Source organism: Octopus sinensis, unplaced genomic scaffold, assembly GCF_006345805.1.
Source record: "Octopus sinensis unplaced genomic scaffold, ASM634580v1 Contig18953, whole genome shotgun sequence".
NCBI lineage: Eukaryota > Metazoa > Mollusca > Cephalopoda > Octopoda > Octopodidae > Octopus > Octopus sinensis.
In genome coordinates this window covers 41554-61167 of record NW_021836131.1, presented here as the reverse complement: position 1 = coordinate 61167, position 19614 = coordinate 41554, and the positions used below count along the sequence as shown (strand labels likewise).

The 19614-nt window shown below is 31.0% G+C and overlaps 2 protein-coding genes and 2 long non-coding RNA genes across 4 annotated transcripts; all 4 read left to right on the top strand.

The window, feature by feature from the left end:
• The first annotated feature begins 3237 nt into the window (after positions 1 to 3237).
• LOC115231884 (tigger transposable element-derived protein 6-like) lies at positions 3238 to 3693 on the top strand. The gene has a single exon (XM_029801793.1). It carries the CDS (start codon positions 3238 to 3240, stop codon positions 3691 to 3693), a length of 456 nt encoding a protein of 151 aa, XP_029657653.1.
• Positions 3694 to 10746: 7053 nt separating this feature from the next.
• LOC115231881 lies at positions 10747 to 11119 on the top strand. Its single transcript, XR_003883556.1, has 4 exons — positions 10747 to 10801; positions 10832 to 10881; positions 10917 to 10943; positions 10975 to 11119. It is a non-coding gene; the product is annotated as an uncharacterized LOC115231881 (long non-coding RNA).
• Positions 11120 to 14282: 3163 nt separating this feature from the next.
• On the top strand, positions 14283 to 15154 carry LOC115231883. Its single transcript, XR_004997770.1, has 4 exons — positions 14283 to 14450; positions 14499 to 14667; positions 14698 to 14915; positions 15015 to 15154. It is a non-coding gene; the product is annotated as an uncharacterized LOC115231883 (long non-coding RNA).
• A 602-nt stretch (positions 15155 to 15756) lies between these two features.
• LOC118760856 (DNA polymerase delta catalytic subunit-like) lies at positions 15757 to 18607 on the top strand. The gene is made up of 4 exons (XM_036500173.1): positions 15757 to 15851; positions 16257 to 16404; positions 16435 to 16668; positions 18422 to 18607. Exons 1-4 carry the CDS (start codon positions 15757 to 15759, stop codon positions 18605 to 18607), a joined length of 663 nt encoding a protein of 220 aa, XP_036356066.1.
• The last annotated feature ends 1007 nt before the right edge of the window (positions 18608 to 19614 follow it).

The window sequence follows — 19614 nt, the reverse complement described above, 5'->3', positions numbered from 1 at the left end:
AAAAACTAGAATGTGATTTACTTAGACCTCAAACTTACGTTTGAAGGCAAATTATCATTAACGACATTGCCAGTAGACTTAGCTAAGATAGATTCAGGGATCTTTTCATCAACGACCCTGCATCTTTAATCCAGACGCATTCTGAAATCCTTATTGTCAGTCAGGTTGAACTAAGAAGAAAGAATTTTTTACACCCCTGAGTTGAAAATTACTAATTTTCAATAATTTTAACACGTTTTATCTTAAATATTTCTGACAAAAATTTGTGACAAAATGTATTTTCAGTACGGTTCATTTTTTAAATATACTATTTATCGTCTCTGAGGCACTCCCCGAGCTGCAGTTTTTGCTTTGTCTTTTTCGCACTTTTTGTTCTCCCTTTATTTTGTGTGACTGGCGCAAGTGAAGGCTCAGATACATACGTGCTTCTGTTTTCACACTAGCGCTGTTACTTACTACTACTGTTAAAACTGAAAATCGTAATTCGTCGAGAAAAATAATGCTCGTATTTTTGATTTCAAATTGTAAACGTCGTTCTGACATTTATCTGATATTTGTTAAAAAGGATATTTTATTTTTTTGTCTATACATAGCACTTACTCTAACACAGATTTTTTCCGAAAAACGTTTATTCTTGTTTATATGCGGTTTAAAACATGCTGTTTGGCGCTTCAAAACTAATACTCGAATCGTCAACACTACTGCTTGCCATTTTGCCGCCAAAGTACCGAAAATTCTATAATTAGATCAAAATTTGCTAAATATGAATAATGGTATAAATATACCTAGAGGATCAATATACCTAGAATATACCGAAATTACTTTTGCTTCATAGAGGTCGACAGTTCATTTGCAAGCAGGTCGTATTTGTGAAATTTCTCCACTTCAACTTGCTTTAAACTATCTGGTGAGTTAATCCCCACTTTGATTAAATTTATTCTTTTTTTCCTCTTGTCATACACAAAAATGTCAGGTTTGAGTCGATAATTTACATTTCAACTCTGATTTCGACATTTTGGATCGACATGTCTTTTTAATTTCCTGCCTCGTCTAATTCCATACATTCGACATAAGTGAAGATGAATACACTTAACCATTTCATTATTTCTTCAAAAATAGTAACTGTTTAGCATCCTACCACACCGCGTTGCTAGATGGTCAACAGTCTGCTTCATTTTTTCCTATGCGTATTCTTTAACTGTACGTATTCTTTTGTGGGTAGATTTACAGGTTTTGTCTTATTTTCAAAAAAATTTTAAACACAATAAGTGAAAAATATGTTATATTTTAAGAAGAAAATTAAAAAGTCGGAAAGAAAGACAAGCTCGATCTGCGGGGATTGCCAGAAAACGATTAGGTCTCGGTCAAACGGATATCTTGCTGGCACTTTGGCGGCGGTCCAGAATTTTTGTAAGTCAGTAAATTCAAAGAAAGTTCATTGAAAGGGAGTAGAACCTCTTGGACAAGCTCACGGCTTCTGGAAACTGGGATGGAAGTGGGCATGTGGCATCAGCAATAAGTTAATCTTTTTCCAAAAAAACGTTTATTCTTGTTTATATGCAGTTTAAAAAATGATGCTTGGAGCTTCAAAACTGATTTCTAAAAATTTGAGGCACCATATTTTTTTATTAATAATGGTTGTTCCAAAAAATATCCATTGCGATCCTGAGGGGCAACGTCTTCTCGATCATCAGCAGCTTAAGATTATGATAATCATTTTCGCTCATTTAATTGTGTATAAATATATTTAATAATATCTTATTTTTGACCTTTTTTATTAAGGTAACAAAATTAAATTAATGTGACATGTGTAATTGTTTTTTTAGATTACATAGACCTTTTATATCCAGGGTCAATGTGGATAGTTGTAATCTTTTGTCCGGAAAAGCTTCAAGCTTATTCCTGTACTTTGTTTTTGTTGAGGAATATAACGAAAAACCAACTTTGCAGAAGTATGTATTTGATAGTCGTAATAAAGAAATTATTGCTTTTTTGCTTATTTCTTGAAATTTCCAACTGCATTCAGTCCAAAAATAAAACAATTTCAGTTCGTATTTATATTTTAATAAATAATTCTCAGTTAATTAAATCAACTGTTCGTATTCTTTAATTAAACAAATGGAAATGATTTGTGTCACTTGTCTGGGATCAGCCCACTACATCAGGTGCCCGGTGGAGCAGCAGAAAAATGGCTTGCGGACTCCATATTTCTATGATTTTACTCAGAATATTTACTGAATAAGCCTGGAGTTTCCATCATGCTATTTTTATAAAAATAAATAACAGTTTACATTTTCCCTATTAATAAGTTGACTGATTGTCCTTATCCCAGGTAGACTAACTCTTTTTATTTTTTGATAAAAATAATAAATATCGGATATCTTCAATTCTTAGATAAATCGAGATTAATAGTATTCCATGAATTAGTAAATTAATATCAAGTGGAAAGGGAATAAAGACGATATTTAAGAAAAACATAATGGTTAACAACACCAATATGTGTTCTGCATTAGATGCCTAGTAACTCGAAATAATAATTTCTTGATGTAAACTAAATACCTAGGTCTGATACTCTTAAATGCTTCAATACCATTATACAACCACTCCCAGTATCTTTCCCATATACAGTCCGACCTCTAATTGGGGCGCACCTCCAGGGGTGGGGCACCTCTTTTTTGGGAAAACTCTTTTGGGGCATTATAAATTTTTTAAACCAAATTATAACAAATCAATTAATTTTAACATCTCTATTTGGGGCATTGATTTTTTATTAAATAAAATTAATTATACCAATTTAAAAAATAAATATTTTAAGACACGTTTCATTTCAAATTTCTTGTGTAATGCCTTTGAAATTCAAAGGATTTTTTTGATTTTTTTGATTTTTTTTAATGATTTAAATCATTGATTTTTATTGTTGATTAAAATCAAATGATTTAAATCTAACAACCCTGCTTTGAATTATGAAACCAAGTTGAAGATTCCTGATCATCTTTTAAAGAAAGAACATTCTGAGAGGAGATTATCCATAATGTACAATACTAGCAAGGGAACTATTTTTTGTATAAAAAAGAATATTCTTCCATTTATCAAAAAGGATTTCTTTCCTCATCATTAAGTGAAAATAAAAACGGATTTGATGAAAAAGTCCTTGATATTTTTCAGCGTCTAAGGGGTCAGAATGTTCCAGTTTCTGGAACTCTTTTAAAAAAAATTTCCCTAACTGTTTCTTCGAGAATGGCCTTAAACAAGTTTAAAGCTTCAAATGGATGGTTAGAAAAATTCAAGCAGAGGCATGAATTAAAATTCCGAACATTGTCAGGCGAATCCGCATCTGCTGATCATGCGATAATTTTGAATTTTTTATCAGAATTAAATATCAAAGTTGAACAATATGGAAAGGAGAACATTTTTAATTGTGACGAAACTTCTCTTTTTATCAAACTTACCCCACGTAAATCATTCGTGAAAACTGGTGATTCGGCACGGGGCTTTAAAAGGAGTAAAGATAAAGTTACTCTCCATCTATGCTGTAGTTACACTGGAGAAAAATTTGAACCATTAATAATCGGAAAATATAGAAATCCTAGATGTTTCAAAAATTTTCTCCCGAAATTTATGGAATTTTATACTCTTCGTTCAAAATGCGTGGATGACAAGAGACATTTTTATATCCTGGCTCAAAAAAATTAATGAAAAAATGATTATTCAAAAAGAAAAATCTTAATGTTATTAGATAACGCTGCTTGCCACAAAATATCGACATTTAGCAACGTTGATTTTTTATTTTTACCAAAAAATACGACACCAATACTTCAACCATTGGATGCTGGAATCATTATGAAATAGAAGATAATGATCCAAATATCTATGAGAATATAAGCTGCGAACCATCAATATCACAAATTTTAAGTTTGATGGAAAACTTAGAGACAAACATCTTTGATTTGATTCCAGATTCTCTTCATGATTTTTATGAATTCAGAAAGAAAGTGTCGTTAGGAATTAAAAATAAATATGGAGAAAAATTAACTGATTATTTTAAAAAATAATGTTCTTTTTCTTTATTTATTGAGCTTTTTGAAAAACCTCTTTTTTGGGGAAACCTCTGATTTGAGGCACTTAGTGCCCCATTTAGAGGTCGAACTGTACCCAGCACATTGGAAGAATACTGTTATCTTAATGATGTTTATAAAACTTCTCTTCCAAAACCAACAAATCATCAAGTTGCGCAAAATGTAATTGATGAGGTGTAAATAAGATTTTTAAATACAATCAATTGAACTTTAAACGACTATAGAAAGACTCGGTATTTAATCACGAGCGGTGGCTGGGTGATATTCAATTTTTAGTGTTAAAGAAAAAACAAATATCATGGGTTTTTGAATAATTAAACCTTCTAAGTGGAATATCTTTTCACATTTTTTAAGAAATAAAAACAAACCACATGGCATTTTTATATTTTCAAAAACTTTTTATTGCGTTTCCTGCTTCAGTTCGTAAATAGCTAAGATCTAGGTTGTCATAGTAGTCAATATTGTTGTTCTAACAAAATATCGTCAAGAATATTATCGATGTTTCAGAATCAATAAAATGAAAGTTATTTTAAAGTGTGTAAAATGTATGCAACATTTCACCTCTCCTCTTGTCCTTTTATACCCTCAGGACTCCTTACTCATCCATTAATCGCTTCATTAAAAGAATCATATATATTTATAAAGGATAAGCAAGGAAAAGATCATTTACTGACATTTACGACACCATTTCTAGAGAGAGGTTCTCTAGTAGAGTCCACTATATCATATATATTGTTAGTGGGTGAAATTCGGAAAGCTGTTTGCAAACCGAGTAGAAACCACACTAATAATGTTGCCTATCTCAGCAGACCGAGGAACCACGGTCAAATAAATAGGCAGTAATATAAGACCATCATATCGTCGTAGTAAATTATATCATTAAATATCAAAAAATATTATAATCATTGGTCATTTAATGTAACAATACAAAAAGTGGACAACTAGGTATACAAAGCATGCACTAAAAATTTTATTTTAATTTTTACACAAAATAAATTTACAAATAAATATAAATCATTTTTAATCAATTATCAATTCTCAATGTTTCCCATCTGCTCGAGTGATGATTACTCGAGAATTGGCGGCCGACTAAAAACTGGTGACGATCTTAAACGAGCCGTCACTAATTTTTTAATGAAAAAAACAATCAATTAATTCTCATCTTTTAAATGATTAGTGATTTTAAGAATTCTAAATTATTCACAAATTTGCATTTTCTTAACGTTTTCATTGTCAACCGGTCACAATTATTAATTCTCGCAAAAATTCCATACCATAAAGACGAGAATAACGCTATTCCGTAATTTATGTCGTTCATATATAAATAGTGACTAATGCGTATATTATCCTGAATTTATAAATAAATGGTCAAACCTCCTTGGGTATTTTCGGTTGTTAATTTAATATTCAGGACTTTGAAAGACATACAAACTCTTCTCAACAAGATAATAATTATCGAGTAAAATTTTTTGTTAATTTTATTGGAAACACGTGAATATAATTTCATTTCAGGAAGATTTTTTGTTTCATTTACTCCACGTGATTTTTTTAGTTATCTGTAAATATTGTCAGTTATTTCTAGAAACCGAGATCGACGTGATTCTACATGATTTTATCATTACCCTATATTCGCTTTTATCTATTCTTTAATAAAATTATATATTTTTAATCAAAAAATCTTTTTAATTCTTCTTAATATTTTTAAAAACTTGTTAGATTTTTTAAATTAACTGCGTGTGTTAAATGTTAGTGAGTTAAAATGATTTGTCAATATCTTATTTTTTACTCATTGTGTTTCAATTAAAACAGATTAAAACTAATTAAAATAAACCGCAAATTCTTAATTGGTAAATAAATTATTTGATAATTAATATGCCAACAACATAGAAAGATATTGAAATTTTTTTTATTTACATAAATTAGTGTTTCTATTTAAGTTTTTTAAAATATACTGGCCGTCAAGGAAATCTTTCATTAAATATCAAATCGAATATTTTCAAACATTATTGAGTCTCGATTAATTAAGCATTAAACAACGACTTAAAAGTTTGTTCTATGGTTTATCAAATTCTTTTATTAGTAAGTTAGTTAAGCGTATTTTGAGTAGTCCAAAAACGGTTTCTCTTGAACCATGCATTTTGGCCATCATACCTGGCATCTTTGCCCACGCCGCTTTGTTTCTGGCCGTAATTCGAATATTGTCTAGATCCTTTTTTGTCAGCAATTTTCATTCGATTTTTACGTATTCTATTTTTTTAATTATATGTTAGCCAGCATTTTACTCGACAAATATTCTTATCATTATCTCATAATGAACTGAGTTTTTTATGTGCCTCCAGCATTCATCATTTCTTGAGTTAGTCTGTTCGATTTGTGTATAGTCAGTTTGCGAAATATTTCTTCGAAAATGATTTTGGTTTTGAGTAGAATTTTATCAAGTATTTCCTTGACAGTAGATACAAAGTATATATATCATCTGCATAGAGTAACTTCGTATTCAGTTTTCTAAGAGCCGTTTCGAGATATATAATCATATAATCAATAATAATAACATATTTAATACCCCATCTGTGACTTCATATAACATCTTACACAGAACTTTCATTTCTGAACCTACTTTGACTTTGGGAAAAATATTTTTCCACGTGCTCTCGTATGCGGTTAAGCACTATGATCCATAAACTATTTTTTAGTTTTTGGGGCCAGAAAGACTCCTTTTTTTGGTTTTTAATACAACCAAGAAGGTCCCGCTAACTTAAAATTTAGAAATACATGATGGCTAGATTACAATTTTAACAAAATACAATAAGATTCGGAAATTTGAAGTATAGTTATCAAAATGATTAATTTTCCTCAATATATGAGTTAGTTATGTTAATTATGTTAAAAGTAGTCCAAAAACCACTCGAATTATTGTGACAGACATAATTTTAGTTATCGCAATCTATTTTGATAAACAAAAACCTGGAATAATTTTTGTTAAGTTATCAAAATCGTCTTATTAACTTTATGCGGAGATAATTTTGCAAGGTTGAAACACTTTACTGCTTTTTCCAGAACAGAACCTTGTTCTTTTCAGAGAGTGATTAGCTGGGGATTTTGTAAAAATACAGGAAAATGGTGAATTGTTGTTCTATAAGGTGTGGAAAATGCAAATGTAAAAACTTCCTTAACTTCAAAAACACCAGCCACACTTATCGATGACGTTTGGAGACTTATTGCGAATAGGCGAGCAGTAATTGTTGCCGCTATGATAGATAAGGAAGAGATGATTGTGTTTTAATCAAAATGCATAAGAGAAGGTTATAAATAAATAAATAATACAGCCGTTCCGCGAGATCGCAACTTAATGTGAAATCTCGCACTGGCCAGCCACATAAGATCAAGATAGAAAGAGAGAACATGTTATTAGGAACTAACTAATCCAAACGAACGAATCCAAACGAACGAATCCAAACGAGCTGTCCCCCCGCATCTATTTTTCTCTCGTGCTGTGGCTGATGTAGACATCCGGTTCCGCAGTGAAATCACTGATGACGGCGTCACTCGTCAATCCAGGGTGCATGTAATATGCATGGAAAGAGAAGGTTATCTAACTAAATTAGCTTTTATCTTTGATTGTTTTGACTTTGAGTTAAAAAACAGTCATAGTAGGTATAAAGTTATGCGTTATAGACAGTTATTCTTGTGTGCTAGTTTAACTGCGTTAATGTATGTATGATTTGTTGCAAGAAAAAGGAAAAAACTTTAAGATAATTAAATGGACGATACAATTGTGAGATGGACATTGATGACAGCTGAGCTCTTTTGAAATATTTCCTAAAAACTATCGCATGAATGTACAGTGCGACCTCGCCGATATTGTGGAAAATGTGATTTTTGAGAGTTTATAGAATGATAACAGTAGTGATGAAGAGGACTGCAGCGAACAATTTCTGGAACATTTGGATGATCAACAAGTTATTAACAGTGCGGAATGCGCATTCACAATGCTGCTAAATGTTATTAAGTAAGAGACTCCTGAAAATTTACTTGATCTATTCAGATTCAAAGCAAATATTATGAGTTCGATGAGAAAAAAACAAAACACTCGATTAAAATTAACTGATTTGTTTATTAAAAAATAAAAATTGTAGGTATCCGTCTCGGTTATATTAAGGTAGGGTATCAAACAGGAGAGACCTAAGTTTAATGAAAAATCTTTTTACTGGGGAAAGCCTCAAAATTGGAAAAAAATTTCCCCAATTCGAGGTCGCACTGTACCTTTATTATTGCGCTGTAGTTTCCCTAACTAGTTCATTTCAGGTATGACTGAATGTATTTTTAAATTTCCTATTTTACTGTAGAGATTTTATGATCCACCTAGTAAGAGAAAACGTAAGTGTGTTTTGATAATACTCTAAGGATAGCAAACTTGTCCAAAGAACATGTAATCATTCTGTTGAATTGATTAGACACCGACAACAATGTGTACTACGATGACGCCGAATTGCTATACAAACGAATTTCATTTCGAATTGAACACTAATATTCATCAACAATAAGTGGTACAACATTTTTAGTGATTTTTACAATGGTAGCAGTTTTAATTGTACTCATTGTAAAAGTAATTGAATTCTTTTTTGTTGGTTCTTATTGTAATAGTGTAGTCAATTTAGTTATTGTCGTGTCTGTAATAATGTGATTAGTCGTTGTGCTGGTTATTATTTTTTTAATAATTCTAGTAGTCATGCAATTAAGAAATAAATGTAACCATTTTCAGTTTTGTCGATAGTATTTTAATTGCCAGTCTACTTTTTATTAAAGAAAGTTGTTATTTTATTAATTGTTTTAGTAGCGTTGCAAAAAATATTATAGACGTAAATGTGTTGTATTTGTTAGTAATAACCTAAATATAGTACCGCTAATGATAAAGTAGTTTTAACGATTTTAATTATATTAGTATTAAAGTAGTTTTTAGGATTTAAAAAAAATTAATATTTATAAATTAAAAAATTAACAGAGTTTTGACACCCTCTCCACTCATAATGGTTTCAACGTAAAGTGAATACCATAAAGAAGGTATAGTTCAGCGGTTTTCTCAAACACATTTAATCAAAATTTTAATTGAGAGGGTCATAATTGTGGCACTTGGTGACATGTCCGTCCGTGTTATCACACAAAGCATAATGTTAACTGTTGCTTTTCACACAAAGACAAGTTTTTGTCTTCAAGCTGTCTAGACATGTGACACCATTTCATTATGATTATTTCAGTTTTTAATTTTATTTTTGATTACAGTGCAAAGCTTGGTAACTGATTGTTATTGACCATTTTTTAGGCTATTTTAATTACTAAGCAATTTTCTGAACTTAATTGATAACATTTAAACATCAAAAAATGTAACAAAAAATTTGAAAAAAGTGAATAACAAAATAATTAAAGAAATAGAACGTTATTTAATGAATTAAATATAATTAGTTATCTTAAAATGGAAATTATAAATTCCAGAGTCTTCAACTTTATACAATGCAATGAATCCCACCGATTATATACGTTTAATCACAACACCAATTTCTTTAATGCAATATTAAATTTTACTACAAAGGTCTTGGAGGAGTGAGTAGAATATTCGTCACTGTTAAATGCCACAAATGCCAGTCATTTTCGAAAGTTTTTTTTGAAAAGTAAAATTGTTTTTTCTCGTATTTATCATTTCTTATGAATTATATGATACACAAGAATTGTGCTTTAAAATTTATTTCCTTTTTTATAGCGATTGCTGTTATCTATGATTTTTTGATTATGGTTGGTTGTATCATTCGGTATTGTCCACACAAATTTATTTGTACTAAAATTTTGTCACAAAATAATATCTATACTAAATTTCGAAATAAAGACAAACAAACTTTCATTTATTAAACCACAATCATCATAGTTCATTGATTAAAATTAATTTGGCGATTTCACTAATCTTTGCATGTCTTTTATTTAATATTTACTAAACTATTTTACAATTTGACAAGAGGATTTCCATCACAGGACGGGGACTCGCGGACGATCTCTACTTTGGACTCGAACTCGTGGAGGCATTTGACAACTCAGGATCAGCCAATGGCCGGACACGGCTGATTACGGCTTTAACTAACTAACTAAACTATTTTAAAGAATGCAAATTATTTTAAAGAATACCTAAAAATCATGCTAAAATTATTCTTTAGGATCTATTAATGTGACTATATTCTTTACTGGATTGATCAAGAGATCCGGCCCGTTTAAAATGAGATTTATAACAGTGAAACAAACTTAGGTGAAGGGACTGAACATTTAACGCAACGAATAAATTCAACTTTTTTTCTAATGATAATAATTTAGTGATAAAAACAATTCTTATCATGTTTCTTATAATTTCCGATTTCCGTGATCAAGAATCATTGTTTTCCAAAGAGAAATTTTTTGGGAGTTGATAAAATGACTTTTTGTGCGTCAAAAAACTGAACATTTCTATTCCGGCAAATTAGACGACACCATGTTTATTAATAAAAATGATTTTGTATTTAGAAATTTAAAAATAGCACAATTTCGTAATCACTATCATTCCGTTTATAAATTATTATTAATACTTAAAATAGCGCATATTTTTGAGAAAATGGTCAAGCCTCCCCCGGTGTTTTCAATTTAATTATATTTAGGAATTAGAACGCACAGCCTTTTCTCAACTAGAGGAGAATAATAACACAATCCAAGTAAATATTATTTAATTTTTATTTATATAGGAGTCATCTGAACAACAACCATTACAAATTATGTATTTTGTATTTCCAGCGTATGTCTTGAAATTATTATTTCTAAAATTTATAGATTAGTTAGAAACCCTGCTGCATTTGCGTATAATTTTTGTTTATTTTAATTCATTTAGTGAATTAAATGAAATGCCAAATCCTGCTGATCTGTAATTTTAAATATTGTTGCGCTTGTAGATTTTTGCCTCCTTTTGATTGGAATGATTCGGGCTTAAATTGATTTTTTTATCTTAAATAATTTATCAAATTCAATATTTGTTAATCTGGTATCAAATTCCTTATTTGTGATAATCTTCTTTTCAAAAAAACTATTATAATAGTAATATAATCAGGGCTAATGCCTAAACCACTGCTTTCAATTAATTCTTTTACTTTTTATCTGTTAAATATATAAAAGATAAAAAAAAGGAAATTTAATATGAATTTTTGAAATCTGAATAACATTAATAGATAATCTAAAATGTGGTGGATTCGAAAAATTCAATAAACATCACATTCTAGAGAGTGATTTTAAATCAATCAAAGGTTAAGATAAAAATTATGCAGATCATTTCTACCAAAATTGGAATTGTATTTAAATTTTGTAATAAAATCAAAAACGAGTCAGTAAATATTCTAATAACACAGTAAAAGTTCTTATTTTACCTGTGCCCTCATAAGAACGTAAATTATTGCCAAATCGGGTACAAAGTCTAACCCGAATTTTTCTAAACTTAGTCCGTATTTATTTGATAAGATTAAGTCTTAAATATCCGGCGTACCAGCATCCGTCACGTGATACGGCATGCTTTAATGGATCTGGACCCTAACTTGTAAAAGACCATCAAAATTTTTCCTAATCGGAAATCGAACTTTATCATACCTATTTCTAAAATGTATCATTTAATTTTGTTATTAAAAATCAAAATTATAAATCAGATTTTGAAATAAATTTTATTTACGAGAAAAAAAATTATTCAACGAGCTTTGCTTATTAGAATTTTTTTGAACAATTTTTTTAGAACTAGTAGTTTTAGGAATAATAATTCCACGATTTGAATTCCCCAATGAACACACAGTTTTATCCCCACAAACTTTAACAACTAAAAAATGACAAGCATACCAGTAAAGCCCTCCTCGTCAACATAAGTGACCCTCTTCTCATCACTTTTAGTCGAAGGGTCCACAATATGCTTATTTCTAGACAACTGACCAGCAACAGCCGAATCTTGGATTTTTGGATGATTATTTTCATTTCTTAAATTTTCAGATTTATTTATTTTTGTATAATTTTTTATCAAAATTTGACGATCCAGATTTGACAAGGCAAGATGTAAAAGTTCAATGTCCTGAAATCATTAAAAAATATTTTGACAATTTTTTGTTTTTGGATGCTGTAAATATGAGAATCAATAATTTGGGTAAATTCATTTGAAATTTCAGTCGAGAGTTGATCAGAATTTATAATTTTGATTTTAAAATTCTAAAATTAAAAATATTTTTACATTGTCTAGATCTCTTCCAATTACATAATAAAATGAGTTTAATGATTTATTTCGAAGGGAAAATTCATAAAGGTGTCTTTTGCTAGTAACAGGGGTACCTTACTTTATAGAATCTTCTATTGACAAGTCAAAATTAAGATGTATGTGCTTATAAGATACAATACTGCTTTCGTCATATACATGTCGGGATATATAATCATCTATTTTATTCATAATGTCACCACAAGAGACGTAATAATAAAATATACATTCAATAGAAATTTATTATTAATAATTTGAAATTAAACTTATATTACAATAAAACAGATTTGTTTAATTATAGAATTTTTTATTTATGAATAAAAATTAAAGTATTATATTATTAATTATATTTGATAATATATTTATTTAAATAGTTTTATTTTGTTAAATTAAGACTAATAAATTGTTTTCAATTAATATTAATCTGAGGTTTGTATGGATTATTATTCAGAAGCCAATTTCCCAGCCAAACCTAACTTATATCAATTATAATATTAACCACAGGATTTTCAGGTTTTTCCTTGCATAGACAAGTCAATCCCGTCAGAAGAGTTTGATTAACAGTTTTGACCAAATAATCCGTCGCAATTTTCCCAGTTTGAATCGGTTCAATAATCGCTAATATATACAAAAATATATAATATATGTAAGTCTATGATATCTATTATATTCGTTGATATATGTATAAATAATGGTAATATATGTATCCTTTGTGGGAAAAGGAATTGGTTCAATAATTGCTAATATATACAAGAATATATTAGGTCTATGTATAATAGCTAATGTATGCCGTTGATATATGTATAAATAATGGATAATATATGTATACTTTGTGGGAAAAAGAAACGTATTTCCTTAGCTGCTTTATCGGCAGTTTCGCTAACGTGAATTCCATTCCTTGTTTCGTCAGTTCCATAAATAGCCCTCAGTCTATACAAATGAGAGTATAGACATACGTATCTGGACATTTCTCAATAGCCACTTTAGCATTGACTGGGCCTGCTAATTCTATTAAATATCCGACTGCATTTATTCTCGACAAATGATAGACCACGATTGGGGATATGCTCAGATAAGCCACGTTATTAGTAAAACAATTCTTTCCGAAATCATCCGAATAAAATATACTCGCTTGTTCAGGACTGAGTAACAATTTACGTTTCTGAATTAATTTTTTTAACTTTTTTACTTGTAAAACTGTAAAGCCTAGTCGAATCAGAACATCTTCTATTTCGAGAGCTTTGTCAACAACGTTGGGTTTTACTATTAGCAGTGTTGAAGAACTTTGAATTGCTCTTGAATCATCCAAAACTGTATCGGTTTGAATATTATCCTATATTAGTTCATATTTAGGTTAACCACTGTCATAATTTATTTGTATCCTGGCAACAATTAATAAATTAAATTTAAAAAATAAATAAATATATTAATACAAATAAGTCTGATTTAAAATTTAGATTTTTAGTTAGAATATCAAAAACAGAACAAATCTCGTTCTTTAATTAAATATTATATGTTATAACTTTGTTTAATTTTATTAATTAATAAATTAAAATTTGATTAAAATATATTTAATTAATAATGGATGGCGCAATATTTAAATTCATAATTGTGTAGTGGTTGACCATGAGTTTGACTAATAAAATATCAAATGGAGCCAAATATGAAAATAAATATAATTTTAACAAATATTCCCGTCCCACAGAACAACCCAGAATAACAAACCAACCATTGACCTTCCAACAATTCGAAATAGACCACTACATTGGTATAATTTAATATCTACAATCAGGCAGTGCAAATCCCGCTTATTCCAGTCAAGTCATGGCCGGATCTGTGCCCATAATTCGGCTTTATGGCTCGACAGCTGAGGGGCTGAGCATACTAGTCCATGCCCACGGATATTTCCCTTATTTCTATGTACTCGCACCAGAAGGTTTTGAAACTGAAGATTGCTTTATTTTTAAAGTAAAATACATATTTGAAATATGTATAGAATGAATTAAACTCAAAAATACTCACCAATTTCAAAAATCTACAGGATCATGATTTTTCTGTTCTCCACGTCGACATTGAATTCAAACAAAGTTTATTTTTTTATTTATATTAATTAATTTAATAAATAATTAATTAAGATATATTTGGATATCAATCAAACAAAAATAAAAAATTTATTCGAATTACATTTACCAACATAAACTACGTCAACGTCGGCAAACGCCTGCTCGAGAATGGATTTGCCTTTGGGGACAAGCAAAGTCATTTCTACCAAATCTTCGAGTCAGACGTGTCTATCGAGATACGGTTAGACGGCCTCTTATATATAAATAACAGCTTTATGATTGATTTGGACATGACTGGGTGTTGTTGGTGTGAGATTGATTCTCGGTACTTTACTCAGAGGGATCCAAAGGAGTGTATTTCTCGCTGTTCTGTGGAGATTGATGTGGAATATTCACGAATTAAGGCTTATCCGGCTATAGATAGTCAGTGGGAGGCGATTGCTCCTCTTCGTATTTTGAGTTTCGACATTGAATGTGCTGGAAGAAAAGGTTACCACATTGTTTTAGTAGATTTTATATTTTATTATCATTCAAAATATATTTAGAAAATAATACTTTAAATAATATTATTAAATTAATTATTTGTAGGTATTTTTCCACAGCCTTCCCAAGACCCAGTAATTCAGATAGCAAATGTTTTAAAGTCATACAACTCAGATCAGCAGTCAGAAACCAATCTAATATTCACTTTATCAACCTGTGCCCCAATTATAGGAGCGACGGTCATTTCCTTCCAAACGGAGTCCGATCTCCTCCAAGTTAAGCCTATAATTGTCCATTTCTTCAGAATTGGGCTGATTTTGTGCAGAAATATGACCCAGATGTGATTACGGGCTACAATATAGAGAACTTTGACATTTACTACCTGCTTTCCAGAGCCGAGGCACTCCGTTTGGCCAAGTTTCCATTCCTCGGAAGGATAAAAGACACAAAGTATATACAAACAAGTCCATTCTAGAACGGTTGTGAAGGACTCGACTATCCAATCCAAACAAATGGGTCGCCATGATTCCAAATTTATAAATATTGAAGGAAGAGTGATCCTCGACGTGTATTGGGTGGTCTCAAAGTGGTCCATTTCCAGGTTATTCTACGAGATCACAAACTTCGGTCATACACTCTGAATTCAGTCTCCTTCCACTTTCTAGGAGAGCAGAAAGATGATGTCAAACACTCGATTATATCAGATTTACAGGCATTATATAATTCGGAGTAAAAGTAGAACGGAGATGAGCAAACGAGAAGAAGATTGGCCATGTATTGCCTCAAAGATGCCCGTCTGCCCTTAAAGTTGTTGGATAAGCTAATGCTGCTGGTTAACCTCGTTGAAATGGCCAGAGTGACGGGAATTCCTATTTCTTATATCTCTAAAAGAGGACAGCAAATCAAAGTTGTGTCTCAATTGCTCAGAAAAGTGTTTTTTGGGTTATTTATTGGCAGTGTCGAGCACGTAGCACTCTCATTCCTAATTTGAAGGGCAGTGGAGACGAGGAGTTCACAGGAGCCACAGTTATTGAGCCAGTGAAAGGGTTTTGGGGGTCTTTTTGTTAATTTAAGTTATTTTAATTACCCAATTGCCACATTGGACTTTACTTCGTTGTATCCTTCGATAATGATAGCTCATAACTTGTGCTATTCGACTCTTCTTGGGAGTTCATTTGAAGGGTTGTGGGTGTTTTATGTGTGAAGGCTCTCTGTGGTAGACTATGAGGTGTCGCCGACCGGAAATAAGTTTGTTCGAAGCAATATTCAGAAAGGTCTTCTTCCTGAGATTCTTGAAGATTTGCTAAAAGCTAGAAAAAAGTGTTTTAAGGTCGAAATATATTTTAGAGCTAAACTTGAGCTCAAATCAGAGACAGATCCAGTTCGGAGACAAATTCTAGATGGGAGACAACTTGCTTTAAAACTCTCGGCTAATTCTGTCTATGGGTTCACTGGGGCACAAAACGGGCGTCTGCCTTGTTTGGAAATATCTCAAGTGTGAACTTTTTTCTATTCAAAATTGCAGAGTGTGACATCTTATGGTCGAGAAATGATCGAAATGACTAAAAATGAGATTGAACTTAAATATAATATTCGAAATGGATATGAGTTTGATACTAAGGTTATCTACGGAGATACTGACTCGGTGATGTGTCGGTTTGGCTTTCAAGATGTCCAAAGGACCATGGAAATGGGTTTTGAGGCAGCCAAGTATGTCTCCTCCCGATTTCCCCCTCCAATCAATTTGGAATTCGAAAAAGTATATTTATTCATATATTTAAACTAGATTTATTACCCATATCTTCTAATAAGTAAAAAACGTTACGCGGGAGTTGTATTTCCAGCGGGATCCTACAGAAAAGACAAGACTGACTATGAATCTGACCAGATTGACTGTAAGGGGATTGAGAATGTGAGAAGAGACAACTGCACGTTGGTGGCAAATCTGATCTCTGACTGTCTGAGGATAATTTTAGTAAACAGGTCATTATATATGGTCTGATTGGCAGAGATCCTGAGGAGGCTGTAAATCATGTGAAGAAGACAATTTCTGAGTTGTTGAGTAATAAAGTGGATATTTCTCATCTTGTGATATCCAGAGAGCTCACAAGGAGTGAGGAAGAATATGCTGGCAAACAAGCTCATGTAGAATTGGCAGCTCGGTTTGATTTTGTTATTGATGGTTTAGAATGAAAAAGAGGGACCCTGGGACTGCTCCAAAAATCGGGGACCGTGTTCAGTATGTGATCATTGCTGGGACTAAAGGGACAGCAGCATATTTAAAATCAGAGGTTCTGTTTAATAATGATGGTTAAGGACCCTTTGTATGTACTGGAGAACAACATTCCTATCGACACTGATTATTACCTCAACAATCAACTCAAAAAACCAATTTTACGAATTTTTGAGCCAATCTTGGGTGCAAAGACCGAGTCAATTCTTTTTGGTATGTTCTATAATTGTGATAGTTAAGCTGGCGAACATGTCAATCAGAAGAAAATTGTGACATCTAAAGTTGGAGGGTTGATGAGCTTCGTAAAGAAGTCGTTTTCATGTTTAAAGTGTCGTGTCCTAATGAAGGGTCACTTTATGGTTTATTTGGACAGAAGGTAGTCGAGCTCTCTGTGGGAATTGTGAGGATATGAGGAATCAGTATTCCGAGAGTTATATTCGCCAGATGAGGCAGTTAGAAGAACGGTTTTCTACATTGTGGGTTGAGTGTCAGCGATGTCAGGGGAGTTTTCATGATCAAGTTATATGTTCAAAGTGGGTTGTTGTTTGTGTGTTTTAGTCGTGATTGTCCTATTTTCTATATGCGAGTTAAGGCTAGAAAAGATTTGAAGGAAGTCTCTGATATTGTCGATCGTTTTGATTGGTAGTTTTAAAATCTTTTTTGATATATTTTTTCAATTAATTAGTTTTATATCGAAAATTTTGTCAAAGTGATAGTTTTGAACTCACTCCATCGTTTTTGTGTTATTTACTATAAATGGGAAGTTATTATATCATTATAAATTAAACAAAACAAAAAAATGTGATTGTGTTTTAATATACATTCTGGAACAAATTCTATATGAAAAAACATAAAGTTAGTCACTAGGGAAATTAAACAAATTAACTGTTTCTTTTGAAAAATTAAAGTTTGTTGGTATTGTAATAACTGCCAAAAATTTACAAAATCGTAGATTTTGAATTCGAGGTTGTACTTTTTTGTCAAGAGTCTCTTGAATATTTCGATATGTTTATGAATCCATTTCTTAATTCCGCTCTCTAATGACGCCATAAAATTACAATTTATTAAAAAATAAGCCCGAATAACTTGGATGGTGTTTGGTGAGATGGAGAATGCAGAAAAAGAAAATTAGTTTCAATTATGTTTATGTAAGCAAATTGACCGCCTGAAGCAGGTCAAAGTTGAGAAATGCCATAAATACGATCTATTGGAAGGGGAGTTGTCCATTCTTTACGGCGCTCAAGTGAAAATAATTCCACTAGTTTCTAATTTTTTTAAGAAATGCATTGAAAAGTTGGCTATCGAAGACGCAACTCAGTCTTATATACAATCAGTTGTATTGAAGAAAGCATTGGAGAGTATGATTGTTGAGCATAGGCATGGGATCAGAATCACTGATGAGGAGATAAATTCAGCCAGTAGTCTCTTAATTGAAGCAAGTCATTCGTATGAAGATAATATGTAGAATGAGGGAAAAAGAGTCGTAACTAACTTGGAGACAGAGGATCAAAGAGTGGTGTTGGTTACTTCCTTCTCTAAAAGAAGGAGATTAACTTCCAGCGGAAAACGGTCGGATTAACATCAATTAAATAATATTAACTTAATTAATTCAATTCTTAAAAATGTAAATGTAAGCAAATTAATTTCTTTAAATTTTTTGATTATTTCTATCTTTAGTTTACAAGTGTAACTAAATAATTTTGAACAATCAAAAAATTATAAACAAAATTATAAAAATTCAAAAAAACAAAATTTAATTTTTTAAAGATTCCAAAATTTTCAAAATTTCGTAAAATTCGGGCCTTTAATATTAATATATAAATTACCTTTTGGAATTTTCATATGCACAACAAAATTCTACAAGGTCAAGTAACACGGAAGGATATGCTTGTTTATATACATTTCTAAAAATATCAACGTTGACTGAAAAATTTTCATTTCTTGGAAGAACGTCAGGGTCGCTGCCAACTCTATTAATTAGCTAAAAAATTAAAACATGGTTTATTGATACCTCACATAGAATAATCCCAAATGAATAAACATCAGCTTTATAATTGTAGTCCATCCCATTTAGTATTTCTGGAGCCATATAAAATACACTTCCCACGACTGAATTCCGACCTTGTGAAGAATCGTAAATATTTTCATAAAACGTTTTGGACAGTCCAAAATCAGCAACAACCACAACTCCGTTCTTTACATATTTTAATGTACTAATTGTACTTTTTTAATAAGACAATTATCCGATTTCAGATCTCTGTGCATAATATTTTGATTGTTCAAATACTTCTAACGAATAGATTACATATTAGTACAAACCATTCCACATGCGATATCGACTGATATATCGATCTTACGTTTTAATGTAATGTTTATAGTTGAATTTAGTAACAACTGTTCTAATGATCCTCCACTGGCATATTCTGTGGAATAAATACGTATGAAAACCAATCACCATTGAAATATGTTCCA